Here is a 17,006-nt window from a genome sequence, read left to right as displayed (position 1 = left end):
AGCACTGGGTACAGTCAGAAGCATGGGAGGGTGAGAGAATTCACCAGAGCCAGAGTGGGGAAGAGAACAGACAGACGGACGAAATACACTGCTGAGGGGAGCAGCAGGCGCCGCAGGAGAGGTCTGTATGCCATGTGGGTCCCTCGCCTGGTGGCCGGGGATCGAACTGGGGCTGCAGAGGCTACAGGCAGCTTCGCAGCCCAGCGCTCAACCGCTGCGCCACCGGGGGAGGCCCCCAAAACTGACGATTTTAAAGCAAACAATTCAATGACATTTAACACATTCATAATATTGTGCAACTACACCTCTATCTAGTACCAAAATATTTTTATCACCCCAAAAGAAAATCATGTATCCATTAAGAGTAATTCCCCACTCCCTTTCCTCCAAACATTGGAAACCAACATGCTTCTTTGTGTCTCTGTGGATTTATCTAAACTTGTCTGAGTTTTTTCATTTAGCATAAGGGTTTCAAGGTTTGTCGACACTGCAGCATGTATTAATACTTCATTTCATTTTATGGCTAAGTAATATTCCATTGTCCACACATACCACAATTTGTTTATCCATTTATCTGTGGGTGGACATTTGGATTTTTCCAAACTTTTAGCTATTGTAAGTAGTACTGCAAGAACATTTGTGTGCAAGTATTTCTTTGAATACTCAGAAGTGGGAGTTGCTGGAGCATATCATGATGCTACGTTTAACTTCTTGAGGTAAGAATCCTTGTTTATGAAAGGAGAAATATATGCTGTGTATTGTACTGTACTGTATTGTACTGTACTGTATTGTACTGTAATCAAATAAAGCTAAGATCATTATCCTGACAAGGATAATGGAACACCATTCATCATGGGAAATTAGGGGTGTTGTTCCACAATGGGGTCAGATACATTTGGGAAAGAATACTTTGGGATCTTGGTGATCCCTGAGGCGTCTCTGTATTCCCTTGTGAAATTTTAAAGTATATGGATGAATGCAGCAGGCGGAGCCTGAGAAGGTCACCATGTCCCTCAGGGTCACTTCATTAGGTAGACCACCCAGACTTGTTTTTTAGACCAATATCACCATATTTTATGGATTTATTTGTATTTTTTCCAAAGAAATGTTGAAATTTTGCCTTCCAGAACCTGTAAATGTGACTGTATTTTGAAATAAGTTTTTGTACTGTAATCAAATAAAGCTAAGATCATATTGGATTAGAATCTCATCCAATAATTTAGAAAAAGAGGGATATTTGCACCCAGACACACAGGGGGAGCACCGTGGGAAGATGGAGGCAAAGGTTGGAGTTTTGCTGCCACAAGCTAAGGAACACCAAGAATGGCCAGGAAACGCCAGACAGGAGGAATGAAGGATCCTCCCTAGAGACTTCAGGACAGTACGGTGCTGCCAGCACCTCAGTTTTGGACCTCCAGCTTCTAGAACTGTCAGAAAATAAGTTTCTGTTGTTTTAAGCCACCCAATGTGTGGCACATCAGCCTTAGGAAGTGAAGACCCTGAATCCCATGTTCTTCTCTCAAGCAGGAAATGATGTAGTAAAGAACATTAGTTTCAGACATCAAGAGGGAAAGAAATGCGAAGTCTTGAGGAATGGGTATGTTCTAGCCTTCCCTCCAACACAGGAGCCGAGGAGCCAAGTCACTTTTAGCAAGCACCTGCCATCAGCATAGTGTGAGATCAAGCTTTTTTGGGTACTCAGCAGTGTGAAAAGGAAAAAGTTGCCCTAGGAGGACAATCCAGTTGCCTAATAATCTGACTGCAAATTTAACCAAGTATCCTGGCATATATTTTTTTAAAGATTTATTTTTTATTTATACAAGAGCTGGGGTACAGGCCAGATGTGCAGGAGGGTGAGAGGATTCACCAGAGACAGAGCGGGGAACAGAACAGGCAGATTGACGAAATACACTACTGAGGGGAGCAGCAGGGGATACAGGAGAGGTCTGCCGTGCCATGTGGGATTGTCACCCGCCAGCCGGGATCAAACCCACGCTGCAGAGGCTGCGAACAGCTTCACAGTACAGTGCTCAACGGCCTGCGCTACCAGGGAGGCCCTCCTGGCACATTTAGAGGCTAAAATACAATAAAAAACTCAGATTTTGTGTGGGAAACTGAACAGCCTAGTAACTTGAGACAATTAGGAAATAAGTGAAGAGAAGGAAAGGTAGTCTGTGAACCAGAGTGGTGTGAGAGAAACAACTGCTTAGGGGGGAAATAATAATAATAATAATAATAATAATAATAAATATTCTTTTTATTCATTAAAGTTTTACAGCTGACAAAGCACTCCTCTTACACATGATATCTAATCTTTTAATCATTTAATGAGGAAGGTCAGACCTTTCTCACTAAAGTTCCCCTTTTCACCAATGAGAAAACAGAGGCTCAAAGCGGTTAAATCACTTGCCCAAGGTCACTTGTCTGGCTGGCGTCAGAACTCCAGTCCCTGACTTGCTTCTGTCCTTTGTCTTTCCCAGAAGACAGCAGCACCACCTTGAGTTGAGCCCAGCTCACTCTGTAGGGCACAACTATCTTCAGAGGCCTGGGCCGCCTCTCCGCTCCTGCCAGTGCCAGCAGACTCTGCATAAAGCAGGGACTTCATGCACAGTGATGGAAACTGGGTGATTAATTGAGGTGAGGGTGGAGAGAGCAAGAGGTCCCAGGTCTTGTGGTTGGCACAGGCTCCTGGTGCCGCCTCCGCCAGTGTGTGCTACACAGCGGAGCTGACACTGGCATCACCCTCAACGGAGTCTCCACGTCAGGAGGTAGTCATGGAAACTCACTCCCTTTGTAAGCTGATGAGGAGAGAATTAGGTGGAAAGGAGGAATCAAGTTAATTGCCTGTCATCCCCTCTCTGCTCTTTGTGTGTTGATTCAAATTAAGCTTTTTCAGTTTTCTGATGTCAGCAGATACCAAACGATCAAAGTACAGGCCTGGGAATCAGGACCACCAGGAAATAACCAGTTCTGTGCAAATTTCTTCACCTTTCTGCCTTTTTGTTTGGTTGTAACCCACACACACATTCAGGAAAGCAAATCTTTGCGTGACCTCCCTTGGTTTCTGACCCGAACTCTCTGAACTGCCTTAGTTTTAACTATCTCTGACTCTACAGCCATTCAGCTAGCCCTTCTAACTCTTAACTCTTCTAAAACCTTCACATTAGATTCTGCATATATTTGGATTCATAGTAGCTCAGATAGAAGTAGCAGGGTCAGGCAGGGATAGTTGTTCTGTGATGGTGTTGACCACATGAAGGGAAGTACAGGCAAGATCAGGAGGTCTTTTTTGAGTGGTGTCACCCAATTCACTGCCACCTGAGCAAACTGGAGAAAGATTCCAAAAATGAGGAGGCCCTTTTCCTTCCTAGGGTCTCTTCTCTACAGATTGAAGCTATAATTTGAGATTCCTTGCATGCTCCTTGCCTGTTTTACTCTTTAAGCTCTTCAGAGGTTTTTTTTTTTTTTTTTTTTTTGCCTGGAACACCCTTCCTTTTTAGGTGTGTCTCAACTCTATTAATATCGATCGATCACCTTCCATGTGCCAGGCACGGTACTCAGTGGTGGGAAGTATGATTGAAGAAGAGAGTCCCCGTCCTTAGAAATATGTAGTCCTGTGGAGAGGTTGAATTTATGTGCACGGTGATCACTTACCTGCTTATTATCAACTCTATAATGCTCATCTGGGACACCTTCTCAAAACGGGATATGGGACTTCCAAACACATGAACTTCCTTTAATGTAGATAGCAAGCAGGTGATCATGGTGCACATAAATTCCACTTCTCCACGGGACTACATGTTTCTGAGGGCAGGGACTGTGTCATCCTCAATCATACTTCCCACCACTAAGTACCATGCCTGGCACATGGAAGGTCATTGGTACTAATAGAATAAGGGATTCATTTAGCAAATGAATAATGAACAGAGTTTTGGAGGATGGTTTTCTGAAATACGGAAATATTTACTTAAGTTCTTGAGTGGAATGTTGGTTATATTCTATTTGGATTGCCATACTCTCTGCTCTTCACCCAAGTAGTGTGGGTGACTGTGAGGCTTCTTTGGATTCCAGAACTGCTTTGTTCCAAGAAGTCTTCTGCTGCATTCATTCATCTCTTTTAGAAATGCTGGCTCCGAAAATAGAGCACTCTAAAATTAAATGTGCTGGTTCCAGTCAGGAACTATAGAGTTAGGAGAGGTAGAATGAAGAGTCCCTGGATGAAAGAATGAAGTGAGTGTGTGGGAGATGTGTTTGAGATTGTCTTAGGAGATTCTACCTGGACTGGGAGAAAATCTGGGGAAGAAGTACTGGGAGGGAGGTACTGTCTGGAATTAAGGATAATAGACACTGTCTAGGAAAAAGACGTTTTAGTTTAAAGGTGGAGTTGACAAAATGACTTTTTCTTTGTATCTGTATGAAGTTTATAGTCTTTACAGGACTCGTGGGGCTTGGTAAAGTAGAGCCCTGGACTAGCATTTAGCACATTTGAATGTTTATCTGGCATTAACCCATAATCATACAACAGTTCTGGGCCTCACTTTCCTTTTTAGTAAACGAAAGACAGTGTAAACCCAAACGCTCTCTAAGGTCCACTCTATAATTCTAGGAAAATAGATTATAGATTTCACATATGACTGTTTTAGAAACTGAACAGAGCAGAAGGGGTGAGAGTAATGTCTTGGGTTGGGTTTTTCCCATGTTCTGTGCCACCACCCCACCTTTATCTCTTCGCTGGGAGGCGGTGTGCCACAGTGACTACATTGGTTTGGGAATCAGATAGAAATACATTTGAATTCCAGCTTTACCCCTTTACTGCATGGGACCTAGGGCAAATTCTTAATCCCCCTCTGCCTCAGTTTTCTCATTAAGAAAGTAGAACTTACCTTCCTAATGTTATCATAAGAGTTGAATGACTTGAAATAAAGAAAGTATACAAAACATTTACCACCATTCCTCACAAATATATTAATGCTGGTGCTCTTTTTCTATATTATTGAGCTTCGATTTTGTCATGGAATTCTGTGACATTTTTAAACCACTGTTCTGTTTACTGCTTATTTTGCATGGAAAAACTTAGCAATCATGTACTTTTACTTCTTCAGATATTTAGTTGTTTCAGCATCCAGTTGTGCTTATGTCATAAACTTACTGAGCAAGATGGCGAAATGTAGAAGTACTCGGAGAGTGAGTGGGCAGACAGAACACAGACAATGACATTTAAAACATGTTGGCATTAAAAGCATTCAAGAGTAACAAGTCACTGACTAACTAGAGGTATATATTCCTTCTTAGACACTTAAGGGTTAGAGGAACAAAGATGGGACTAGGGAAGCCTTGGATTCCTTGCAAAGTTCTTATGCACTTTAAAGTTTTAATAGCATTGCAGCAGGTATCTGTCACGTCTGTGCACTAACAGCTCTTAAGAGTAGATTTATTGAAGTTCAGGCTGATAGAAATTCATAAATTATCCATAAATTATATCTTGACTCTGTAATCAATAAGAAATAGCTTCTGTAGGTGAAAAGGTAAATGGTGAGAATATTCAAGTCCTTTCTAAATGCAATTTTAATGACATTTACAAATTATTCCTATTATACCATTAATCTCAGTTGTTGGAGGGTGACGGTTTAGCATCTACACTAGGATTTTACAAAGACAGTCCACGTGATGACTTTGGATAATATTCTGCCTGGGGCATTCACTGCTGAGTCTAGGCAGTCTAGGCAGGCCCTACCACCCACTGAGAAGTAAATCGGGCAAGCATAGGAGCAGGTGGTGAGCTCCTGAGGGTAGGATCTGCCTTATTCATTGTATGTATATGGCACCTGGAAGAAAACTGACACTTTGTAGACGCTACTTAATGGGTTGTAAGGTCTGAAAGATTTGGGTTTTGTTAAGCAGAAGGTGAAGATACCCTGGGCAGGAAAACCTTATAATGTTATGAAAAGCCTGTCAAAGGTATGTTCTGAACTACACGCTTCAGCAGTGCTACTACAGTGGGAATTATCATTCCTTTTCCACTTAACATCCCTATCTTGAATTACTATGGATTACTCTGAGAATAAGGGAATAGAATTGAAGGAACTTCTTAGCTGGAGCTAAAATACAGGAATAGTAAGGTTTAAATGATGTCCAGGTCCCAATGTGGGACGCTGTTTCCTTTGGGGTGTGGAATTCCTCTCATCAGATATAACCATTCAGATTCTACAAAGCGGAAGAAGCACTAGTCTTGTCATTATATTTCAGGACACAATGAAAGAGAAAGGGAGTACCCCAAAGGGATTGGGACCACAAAAGGACAAGGTTAGCCTGACAGTTAATTAGAGGTTTGAAGGAAGAGAGACTGGCTATTCTGCAAGGTAGTTTACTGGCTGAGATTTCAGATTACTGACAAGTAGAGAATTATGAGATCTGTTCATTCATTTTTCCTTCACTGTTAATGAATCACGCTTCTGATGACATGTGTGTATGTGTTGTGTGTGGATTTGTGTGTGTGTGTGTGTGTGTGGAGAAAGTCATGTTTTATCAGTTTCCTTGTGAATTATTGCTTACCACTCAGGTCAACAACCCCCACCCCACCCCACATCCCCCAACCACTTGCAGATTGCCAGAATACAGTCTAATCAGTCTGATTTTCACTGGGGAGGTAGAACATTCTGTTTTGGAGGAAGCAGTTGGGTTACACCTGTCACTCAGGGATGACAGATTCTCTTCTCTATGCCACAGGAAATCACAGTCTTTCTGAGCAGGCTCTGGCTAGTGGTCCCACAGCCTGGTGACTAGAGGTGGGCAAGGGCAAAATTTCCCTCCTCTCTTCCTTTAGCAAGACAGGATCTTGAGGAAGGCTTTGCGGAACTCGACATTAAAGGTGGTATAAATCACAGGGTTGAGGGCACTGTTCACGTAGCCCAACCATGTTGTAGCACTGTAGAGCTCTGGAGACACGTGGCATGCTTGGCAGTGGGTATTGAGAACGTGGGTCAAGAAGAAGGGCAGCCAGCAGACAATGAAGGCCCCTGGGTTGCAAAGGAAGAGAACAACTGGGTAAGGGGTTTGTTGAACTCTTTTGTTGTAACATAAAAAATGACTCACATGGTCATTTAATTTTACACTAATCCTATGAAGCAGGAGTGATTAACCATATTTTATTTATTTTGTAGATGAGAAAAATTTCATACTAATGATTTTGATTCATCTCAGGCCTTTTTCTTAAGTCGACTTTCTAGTTTGCTCTTTAGGTAGTTCTTTACTATTCTTTTCTACTTTCTAAATTCGATGCAGATACTTATATATTGTCTATCCATGCATGACATCCTCCTAGGCGCTGACAGGGAAGAAGACTTTAAAGACTCCATTGACATAGGTCCTGACACTGAAAAGATTATAGCAAGGGTTTTAGTAAAGTATCTAAGGTATGAGAAGGTTGGGGCTTTTCACAACAAGTAACAGTGAACAGAATGCACTGTACTCACTACCTTTCCATATATCTTCAACTTGCCAATTTTTTATTTCTTTATTTAAATACATTTCTTTTTTATTATAAAAACTAGCCTTGATTTTATAGTTGAAAAATATACAAAAGTAGAAAGAAGAAAAATAACCACCCACTGCTCAAAGGCAATCACTTTTGACATCTCAGTGGATTTCTTTTCAGTCTCTCCTCCCCATATTTAAAATAACCTAGATGTTATCATACCATATGACAGTTTTTTAAATTTAATATTCCAAAATAAGTAAGCATTTATTAAGTATGACATTATTAAGTGACAGGCATTTTTATTGAATCATTATCTTATTTATTACTTGTTATCCGTTGTAACTCTACGTGATAGGCAACAAACATAGTAGATAAACACAGCTCAATTAGATGACTTGCTCAGTGTCATAAATTTCAGTTTAAGTTTAAAAAGATTCCACCTGAGTTAACATTTATACACAGACCCTTTTCAATTGTATTATAATCATTTATAAATACAGTCATTGAATTCCAGTATTGGTGGAATATAATAGTACCCACAGGCAACAATACTGAACTCAACCTAACCTAGCCAACCCAAGCTCACCGAGCACAATGGCCAGCATCTGGGTCGCCTTCTTCTCCCGAAGTGGCACTGCTCGCGGTTGCAGGGGCCCCAGCTTCAGGGATGTCGACAATCTGCCATTACTGAGTTTTCGAACTTCTAAACTGAGCTTGGGTGCCAAGGTGGGGCTAAGGGAGTTTCGAGTCCTCCCTGCCCTTTTCAACTCTCCCTCCCCTTCCTGAAAGCCTGGTCTTCTCAAGGCAGTGTCTTGGCAGATGCTGTAGTAGCGTTTCAGCTCCATGTGTGCCCGGCCAGGGGAGAGAGGCTGCAGGTGTGACAAGAGAGGGTCCTGAAATTTCTGGGGATATTGTTTATCTTCTGAGTGTTCCTGAAGGGAAAGGGGAGGTGAACCATCAGGGAAGAGAAACCATCATTGTGTGAAGCCTGCAGAGAGCCCATCTAACAGCAAGGAGGAACCGCAGAAATTCAAGTTAAGTGAAATTTGTTTCTGACTTTCTGGCTAAAAAGCACCTACCTCATAGAGAATATTTCACAATGATGTGAATCACTCAAGATGGGTAAAATAGGACTATAGTCTGGATTTCTTTGAGTTAGAAATGACCTGGGTATACAGAGCAGTGTGTTAAATGATACCATGAGTAAGTACATAAGCAGCAAAATCTGGAATGTGGGAAACCATCAAAAAATTGACTCAGTTTCTTCAATAATCAATTGCAACAATAACATTTCCTACTTTCAAAGTTTAGGTCTTATTTGAGTTTAGATTCAAAACTATAAAAGATTTACTATAAAAGATTTACTATAAAAAATTTACAAGGCATTTGGGTATATTTGAATTTGATTGACACTTAATATCAGAATTATTACTTTAGTGGCTCCGTGGTTATGTGTTTTATTTTAAAAGTTTTTATTCTTTAGAGAATGTTTTAGAAATATTTTCTTTGAAATGCTACCACATTTTGGATGTGCTCCATAACCACCCGGCTGGGCATGTGAGTGGGGGAGCCTAGGTGAACTAAGATTGACCTGAATGGATAATTGCCGAAGCTGGTTGATAGCTGCTAAAAGATTTCTACTCTTTGTCTTTCTATTTTTTTTTATTCTTGAAATTTTCCATAATAAAAGGTAAGTAAAAAAAGAAAGCCTAGGGATTTCATCTCAGGACATATATTCGTGGGAAAGTTAGTGACATGTCTTTGACCATTACTTGTAAAACAGAAAACAAATTGGGAAAACAGGTTTGGGATGAATAGACTCAGAGAACAGAAAACTGAAAATCTGTGGCTACTGCTGATATTTTGGGGGATATGTGTGTTTAACATCTGAGCTTCTTTCCCTGTTTGAAGACTCAGACATTGTGTCAATCTTAAGTGGCAGGCAGGACTCCCCCGCTCCCATTACTGATGGCAGTTTTTTGTTTTTTACAAAAATGTCCAGATATTCATTCTCCCCCACATCCCACTGGGCAGCTAGAAATCTGGCACATGAACCAAGTCCAGCTAATTGGAGATTCACACCTAGGCCTTCCCATTTATTCTATGAGCTTCTTGACATCCTTCTAGTAAATTTCCCTTTTATATGCCAGTCAGTTTAAGCAACCAGAAACCTTACCACTGTCTCCTTAGTACAAGAAATCACAAGTCTTCCAGATACAAAATGCTGGTACGCTGTGCACACTCAGAAACATTGTTGAATGAATGAATAGAACCATTGAATACAAGGGGTCTTTGAGAAATATAGTGCTTTTAAAATTGTGCTTCACAGAGGTATGGAATCTAACATATTTTTAAAAAATTTGTTTTTCATTTTGAAGGCTTTTCTAATAATTAATTTTAGCATATTATCTTTTATTTATGATTGAAGTGGCATCTAGTGACCTTCTAAGTGTGACAGTATTGAACTTCTGACGCATTATTCTGAAAGGAGGGGTTTGGGGACACATTCTTGAGAGTGTTTATAAAATCTTAGATTTGAAAACACCAATAAAGTGCATTTTATGTGTGGAAATTCAGTCTTTTAGAAGGGAAATGATTCTTGTAAGATTATATTTTAGTGATTGCATATTCCACTCTATAAATAAAACCTACCACTACCCCATGACTGACATGAAGAAACACTCCCAGACGGGAGGATAGAACCTAATTTTCTACACTGCTGGTGTGTCCAGCATCTTGGTTCTCCAATATCTCCTTTCTAGTCACCACTTTTTTTCCTTTTGGCCTTGGAGTCTCCCCGGACTTTAGATCTGCTATAGACAACTTTAAATCTCTTCTGCTTTTATAAAATCATTTACAGCAAGAGTCTCCAACTACTTGCTACAATATGAGGCCTGTATAAAGAGTAGTTAACTGTATAGAGATTAAACAAGGCTCTGGTCTTCATCTTTATGGGTTTTTGAAGCTTTATTATACTGTTTACTTGATTGTAGAATTCAGGGAGAGGACTACTGGTCTTATATTTATGACCTTCGGGCTCCATTCTATATTTAGCTTGCTCGGGGAGTCAGGTATACCTTAAACTGGAAGGGCAAGGATCAGGGCAACCATGAAATTGTCTTGGTTTTCCCCACATTTAATGGCAAATAAGGCTTGAAAGTCTCTATAAGTTTCTCTGTTTTTCTTGGCTCTGCTCATGTCGGATGCCCCACTCCCTCTAATGCAGGTGGCTCTGGATGGCATCTTCACATCATGAGTCTTTGGCTGTAGTCACTGGGCTCTCGCCCAATAATCACAGGCTTTCTGAACATCATTTGATGATTTCTATTCTAAAGCGCAAATCAGGCAGGACCTCAGATCTGTCATATATATAGATACAAGTATGGGATTGGGGCTAGCTTCCATTTTGGAAGGGATGTGGAATCAAGTTAAGCCAGAGAATATCTTGAGAAAAGTTCACTTAACCTTCTCCTACAATTCAAAGCATGGCTTACTTACCATTTTCCCTGTGGCGTCTGATGGAAATCTGGCCCTTATTGAAAATTGCCGAATGGGATGTAGCCTCAGACAGGAAGACTAGGGTTGAAGGAGAAACAGTGTGGTTTAGCTCTACATAGTTGTAAACCATTTAGATGAAAATGCTTTATTTATATATTCATAGCTTCCCATCATTGGGTCCTGACCTTCTGTTTCATGGGGAATATTCTTATTAAGTTGGACTTCCACTTTGAGAGTCTATCTTCATTTAGGTCATTGTGGCTTGACATGACATCCAAGATCAGATTCAGTTCTCACTCTATCTGTGAAGTCCTTCCCTGAGCATATTGGCCTCTTTTTTCTCATAACCTCCAAAGCACTTAATATTTAGGTGCTTCACTGTCTTCATCTCACACTTGACAATATCCCATTCAGTTTTGGAATGTTATTAACTTTGGGTGGAGGTGTACTTTATTTGCTTGTCTAGATTTTAAACTCCATGAAGGCAGAGGCCGTATGCTATTCCTGCTTCCCTTTCCTAGAAGATTGCAAGTGATAGATATTCATCCATTCATGCTTCAAGCATGTGCCAGGCACTGGGATAAGTAGAATTTACAGTCCAAGCAACTGGAAGATCATTGTTGAGGCAATGACCTTCCTTTTCAGAGCCTAGAAAGACCTAATAAAATATGCCATCAATACCCCACCCATTAGTTGGCCACAGAGCCTCCACACAGAGGCAGACTAATAAGGGAATGCAGTTTCATGGACCCCATAATTGCTGATAGGAATGGTCTGTCCAGAAATCAGCCCTGGGAGTCCATCAGTGATGGGTACAGCTGACATACAAAAACCTCAAATCCTGCATTTCACGTAAACTGCCAGGCATTTGGGGAATATGAAAGACTTTGAAGGGAAGCAGAACAAGCCCAGAAATGATCCTCTCTTTTTCCCAAGTAATGTAGACTCTAAGGAAGACTATCAATGCACTTTTCAAATTGGATTTTCTACCTGAAATGCACAGTCAACACCAGGAGATTAGAAGGCGTGTGTAGAGGCTATGTACGCAATGAAGCAGTATAGCCAAAAGCATACAAGCTGGACACAGGCTGTGCAACCATGGTTTTGGGCGCTATCTTCCCTCTGCCCCTCCAGGGTGCTTACTTGTTGGGGGAAACCAGGCCTGACACTGAAGCACTGACTGTTCTGCCGAGTTAGGAACCGTTTTCGTCTCCTCTGTCTCAACACCACATAGATCCTGGCATAGACGAGGACAGTCACTCCAAAGGGCAGGTAGAAGGACACTACTGAAGAGTAGATGACAAAATCAGGGTTGGAGATGGAGCAGACTCGGGGGTCCCCTGTGAGAGAGAGAAGAGGAGAAAGCAAAGCAGTTTGCCAAGTATCACACCTCAGAGGGAAGCACAGAATATGACTCCATATCCCACATGGTGTCTCCACCATGTGATCGGCACAGAACTTAGAGAAACAGGGTTTGTGAGTTCCCCCCCTCCCCAACTCCATCAACTCCCAGTTCAAATGGGATGTGCTGCCTCATCTGTGGAGACTTTCTCATTTGTCAGTCAGAAACAACTCTTACTTCCTCTGTGCCCCATTACCCTTTACTTACCTCTTTTGTTTAGTTAACCCACACGGGCCGCTGAGTTGTACGGATGCAGGGAGGCAGTCTCACACACCTACCTGGTCAGCTCCCCGAGGATAGGCGGTTTAATTCATTGTATCACTCATGGTTCACTTAAGAAAATTTACCAAAGGTTACATGTCAGACACAGCTGGACACTGGGGCTTCAGGATGAATAAGACATGTGTCTGCCCTTGAGAGAGCTCACAGTCTAGCTAGAAAGATCTACACGCTGTGCTAAGTGTCATCAAGGAATGTGATCAGTGAGGCTGGGGGTAGGGGCTCCTGGGAGGCATGCAGTCCCCAGGAAAGGGTCTGCTGCTGGGGAGGCATCCAAGGATTATTGAATGCAATGGAGAGAAAACTCTTTGCTGAGAATGCCAGGTCTCCAATCTGAAAGCAGCATAGGCGGTGGGCGGCAGCTGATTAGGAGACAAGCATTTGATTTTCCAGGGAGTCCAAGCATTGGTTAAAGGTGAGAGTAGAGGGGAGCAAGTCAGGAGGTTGTCACCATGAACAACATGAACTGAGGAGTGTTCTTATCCTGCTTTAGTTCCTGAAATGCTCCTGTCACTCATCTGTTGGGAGGTTCCTGTAGCTTTGCGTTCTTATCTAGCAGACACTGAGATGCCTCTAGTGCCAGGACAGGGCCCAGAACTTGCCCATTGTGGAAGAGAAAAGGAAGGGAAACTAGTATCACAATATCTTCCTGGTGATGTGCCAAGGACCTTATGTCCATTATTTTACCTAATCATTACAGTGGCAATAGGTGAGGCAGGAAGCATTACTATCTCTTCTTAGATGAGCAGGCTAAGTTTCAGAGAGATTTAGCAAGTTGCCCGAGTTTGCATAGCATGAAAGAGGAGAGCCAGGACACAATCTTCCAGCCACTCTGCATTCATACCCCCCGCCCTGGGCCCCCAACCAATGTTCTTTCCATGAGTTTGACTCTCCACCTCCCTCTAACTGAGACATGGCACATTTGTGCTTTGTCTGGCACTGTCAGCAACAGCTGTTGGTACATCTGGGCAATCTTCATGAAGGGTTGGAGAATCTCCAACCCAAAGCCTGGCCTCAGAAGAGGCAGCCTCAGGTGTGAGCTGGTGGGGTGGGAACATTAGCCACATAGGCCCCTTGTTCTGCTTCTTAGTCTTCTAGGGTAGGCAGAGGGCAGGGAGCATGAGTATGAGACCCAGTCCTGCCATTTATTAACTGTGTGGTCTTGGGCACATTACTTCACTATGTCAAACCTCAGTGTCATTATCTGTAAAAGAAAAACAAAAATACTGTCTCATATAGCGGTTGTGAGAATTAATGAGAATAAATAGCTACTGTTATTTTTATTATTTATTTACTACAAGCAGTCATTATTTACTCTCTCTGAGCTTTTTGAACTGAAAAGGAATGGTATCATTTGGAATGGAAATTTGGAGAGAGACTTACAGGGAGAGAAAGGAACCACAGCTAAGAATTAGAAGGAAATAAAAGTGTGCTCAGTGCTCAGAGGTGCATTTTAATGACAACACTGCCTCTGAATCTGTAATTTCCTCCCAAATTCTCTAATTGTCCTGGATAGGAGGTAAAATTAATGTCACCTCATGAAAGCCTGTGGCAGTATCTTTCAAGAAGTGGCTCATAGAATTTTGAGCAGTGGTCACCAAATGGGCCCCTCCTGGCACTCTGGGCAGATGTGGCTGCGGGTCAGGCAGGGTGGCCGCCGATGGGCTTTCTGAATCTATATGGAGTCACTTCGGCAGTGACCACACCTCCCTTGAAATCGGCTCCCCTGTCTGTCTTTTTTGCGGTGACGGGAGAACAGGGTGACTGCGGCAGCCGGAGTCATGGCAGGGCAGGCATTTAGAAAATTTCTTCCACTCTTTGACCGAGTATTAGTCAAAAGGAGTGCAGCTGAAACTGTAACCAAAGGAGGCATTATGCTTCCAGAAAAATCTCAAGGAAAAGTGTTGCAAACAACAGTAGTAGCTGTTGGATCAGGCTCTAAAGGAAAGGGTGGAAGATTCAACCAGTTAGTGTGAAAGTTGGAGATAAAGTTCTTCTCCCAGAATATGGAGGCACCAAAGTAGTTCTAGATGACAAGGATTATTTCTTATTTAGAGATGGTGATATTCTTGGAAAGTATGTAGACTGAACTCAAGATTGAAATGGCATCATGTGAAGCTGCCCATTCCACTGAAGTTCTGAAATCTTTCATCATGTAAATAATTTCTGTGTCTCTTTTATAATAAACTAATGCTATCCCCCCCAAAAAAAAGAAAGAAAAAGAAATCAGCTCCCCTGTTGTCAGGGTCTGACCACGATTTACATGCTGGCTGTAATGAGGGGCACCTCAGTGCATTTTACTAGTGAGAAGAGGGCCACAGGGGTGGCAGGGCAACTTCCTCACTATTCATCCTGCTGCTGTCCTTGGTGTGCTGGATACTCCCCATCTGTCCCTTCAGATATGCCTCTCCTCCACCCCACTCCTCTGGGTACTGGAAGCCTGGCTCAAAACTGTATATATTACCTACAACTTTCAAAAAGCTAGAAGCGGAAGTAGCAAGTGGTTCTGTTCATATAAAAATGGATATGTGGTGTATGTGTTTGCAAGTGCTTGTTTCAAGCATTATCTTTCAAGAATATTAGTGTTTGGTTCTAGAAGGGAGAGGGGGACTAATATTTCGGGAAGAAGGGAGACCTCCAGTAAGTATGCATATGGATGCCACTACACCTTATGCTTTATCACATGCAGATCTTTATTTTTCCATTGAAAATCTTGAAAACATATATGAGAGTGAAGAGAAAGCACACAGTCCTTTCAGGACCACTGATCAATGAAGGTCCTCAGCAGATAACTGTGACTGCTTTCATGCCCTCTCCCCTAAAAGTAAGCTGCTGCCTTTCCTTAGAATAAGGCTCTTCCAGACTCTCCCCACCCTGTGCAGTCCTAGGAGCACCCTGCAGGCGCTGGAGGCAGGCTGCTGGTGCTGGGGTCCTGCCCCAGGTCCCTCCAGACCTGGGCTGGGTGTTTGCCCTATCGGCAGAGCAGAGTGAAGACCACATAGCAGAGATTCTGAAAGTTTCTCTCTGCTGAGTCCTAAGAAGGTGGGGAGGGCAATGAGCTCCCCCACCCCTGTACCCCCAAAGAACTGAGGTGCCTTGTTTTAATAATTTAGCCAAAACTGTGCTGTCAGAAAATAGTTATGAAATAAACTATGAATGATGAAAAAATGAGCAAAATGGACAGTCAAGCATTGTACATAAGTATTAAGCAGTCATTGGCTTAAAGGGGAAGGCCTGGAGGTTATGCATTCTCTGCCATTGGGAATGTTTATCAGAACTAATGTGAAACTTTAAGGAGGAAAGCATGATGAGGACTCATCCACTTCATTGATAACAGTTTATGGAGGACCTACTATGTTCAAGGCAAAGTATTCAGTGACAGAAACAGTACACAGTTCTACAAAGAGGCCAAAGGCTTCTGTGGGCTAATTGGGGGTTCATAAGCCCCATGGTGATGTGCCCTGCAAGGCCAAAAGCGGATTGATTTGAGAGGATTCATGAACTTCAACCTTGTTGAAAAAGTTGTCCTCAACTTTTCCCCAAAGATGGGAGAGTCTGTTGAATCTGATTTTAGGATGAACCTGTTATTCTTCTAATTTTGTGCTTTTCAACCAAGGTCCCTACCTTTCCCCATTGTCAGCATTCTGAAAGCCAGGTGAGCTGTTCTTTTGCTAAAATCTAAACAGCTTGCTGCCATTTCCCCTTTGTAAAAGGAAAATTAAGACATTGGATAATATTTTCTTTAAGTTTTTCCTCCTTTGAAAATTTCTTAAACCTTTGTTGCCAGTTATTGCTTATTCATTCTAGAATTTTTTTCTAACATTATAGCTTTCTAATTTAGCAGAAATTTAAGTGCTAGTTATTTTTCTTATCTGTGATATGAAAGCCTTGGGCTGCTCCCTTAAACATGTCGAGGGTTTCCTCTCGCACCTGCACTTCTTGCTCCAATGCCATCTGGGGCTGTTGATGAGGAGGTATTTGGCTAGACCACTGGGCCTCTGCTAGGAATGGGGGCCACACTGATGAGCCCATGGAAATTTCCTTGGATCAACCTTGGAACTCTGCCCTACCTGTACGCCCAGAAATGCAAGTTGCCCATTTTCTCGGATAATCAGGGTGAATCCAAATTGGAAGACACTGACGTTCAACTTTTCTCCACCTTATGATCTTTGATAATTCACAATCCCACGTGGCAGTCCATTTCATTAAAAGAAGAACTCTGCCAGAAAGTCCTTTTTTGTGTTGTACTTCTTGGTGAAAGGCCAGTCACTTCCAATATCAAGAATCATTGACTGTATCCTGCCTGGCACACCTCTCCTTTACACAGAAATAGGAAAAAAATCACTGAGA

At 42.1% G+C, this 17,006-nt stretch overlaps 1 protein-coding gene and 1 pseudogene across 1 annotated transcript in view; one reads left to right on the top strand and one right to left on the bottom strand.

Annotated features, from left to right (window-relative positions):
- Positions 1-6,819: 6,819 nt before the first annotated feature.
- DRD3 (dopamine receptor D3) overlaps positions 6,820-17,006 on the bottom strand; it is a 34,619-nt gene continuing 24,432 nt past the window's right edge. The window contains exons 4-6 of the mRNA XM_054701147.1: positions 12,119-12,315; positions 8,064-8,346; positions 6,820-7,016 (exon numbers count right to left, since the gene is read on the bottom strand). Coding sequence (XP_054557122.1) covers positions 6,820-7,016; positions 8,064-8,346; positions 12,119-12,315 — 677 coding nt within the window. The remainder of the gene's footprint in view (positions 7,017-8,063; positions 8,347-12,118; positions 12,316-17,006) is intronic.
- Positions 14,425-14,745, top strand: LOC119256823 (10 kDa heat shock protein, mitochondrial-like; annotated as a pseudogene).

Source organism: Talpa occidentalis, unplaced genomic scaffold, assembly GCF_014898055.3.
Source record: "Talpa occidentalis isolate TD23 unplaced genomic scaffold, MPIMG_talOcc4v2.1 talOcc4.4, whole genome shotgun sequence".
Lineage (NCBI taxonomy): Eukaryota > Metazoa > Chordata > Mammalia > Eulipotyphla > Talpidae > Talpa > Talpa occidentalis.
This window is presented reverse-complemented; position numbering and strand designations above follow the sequence as displayed.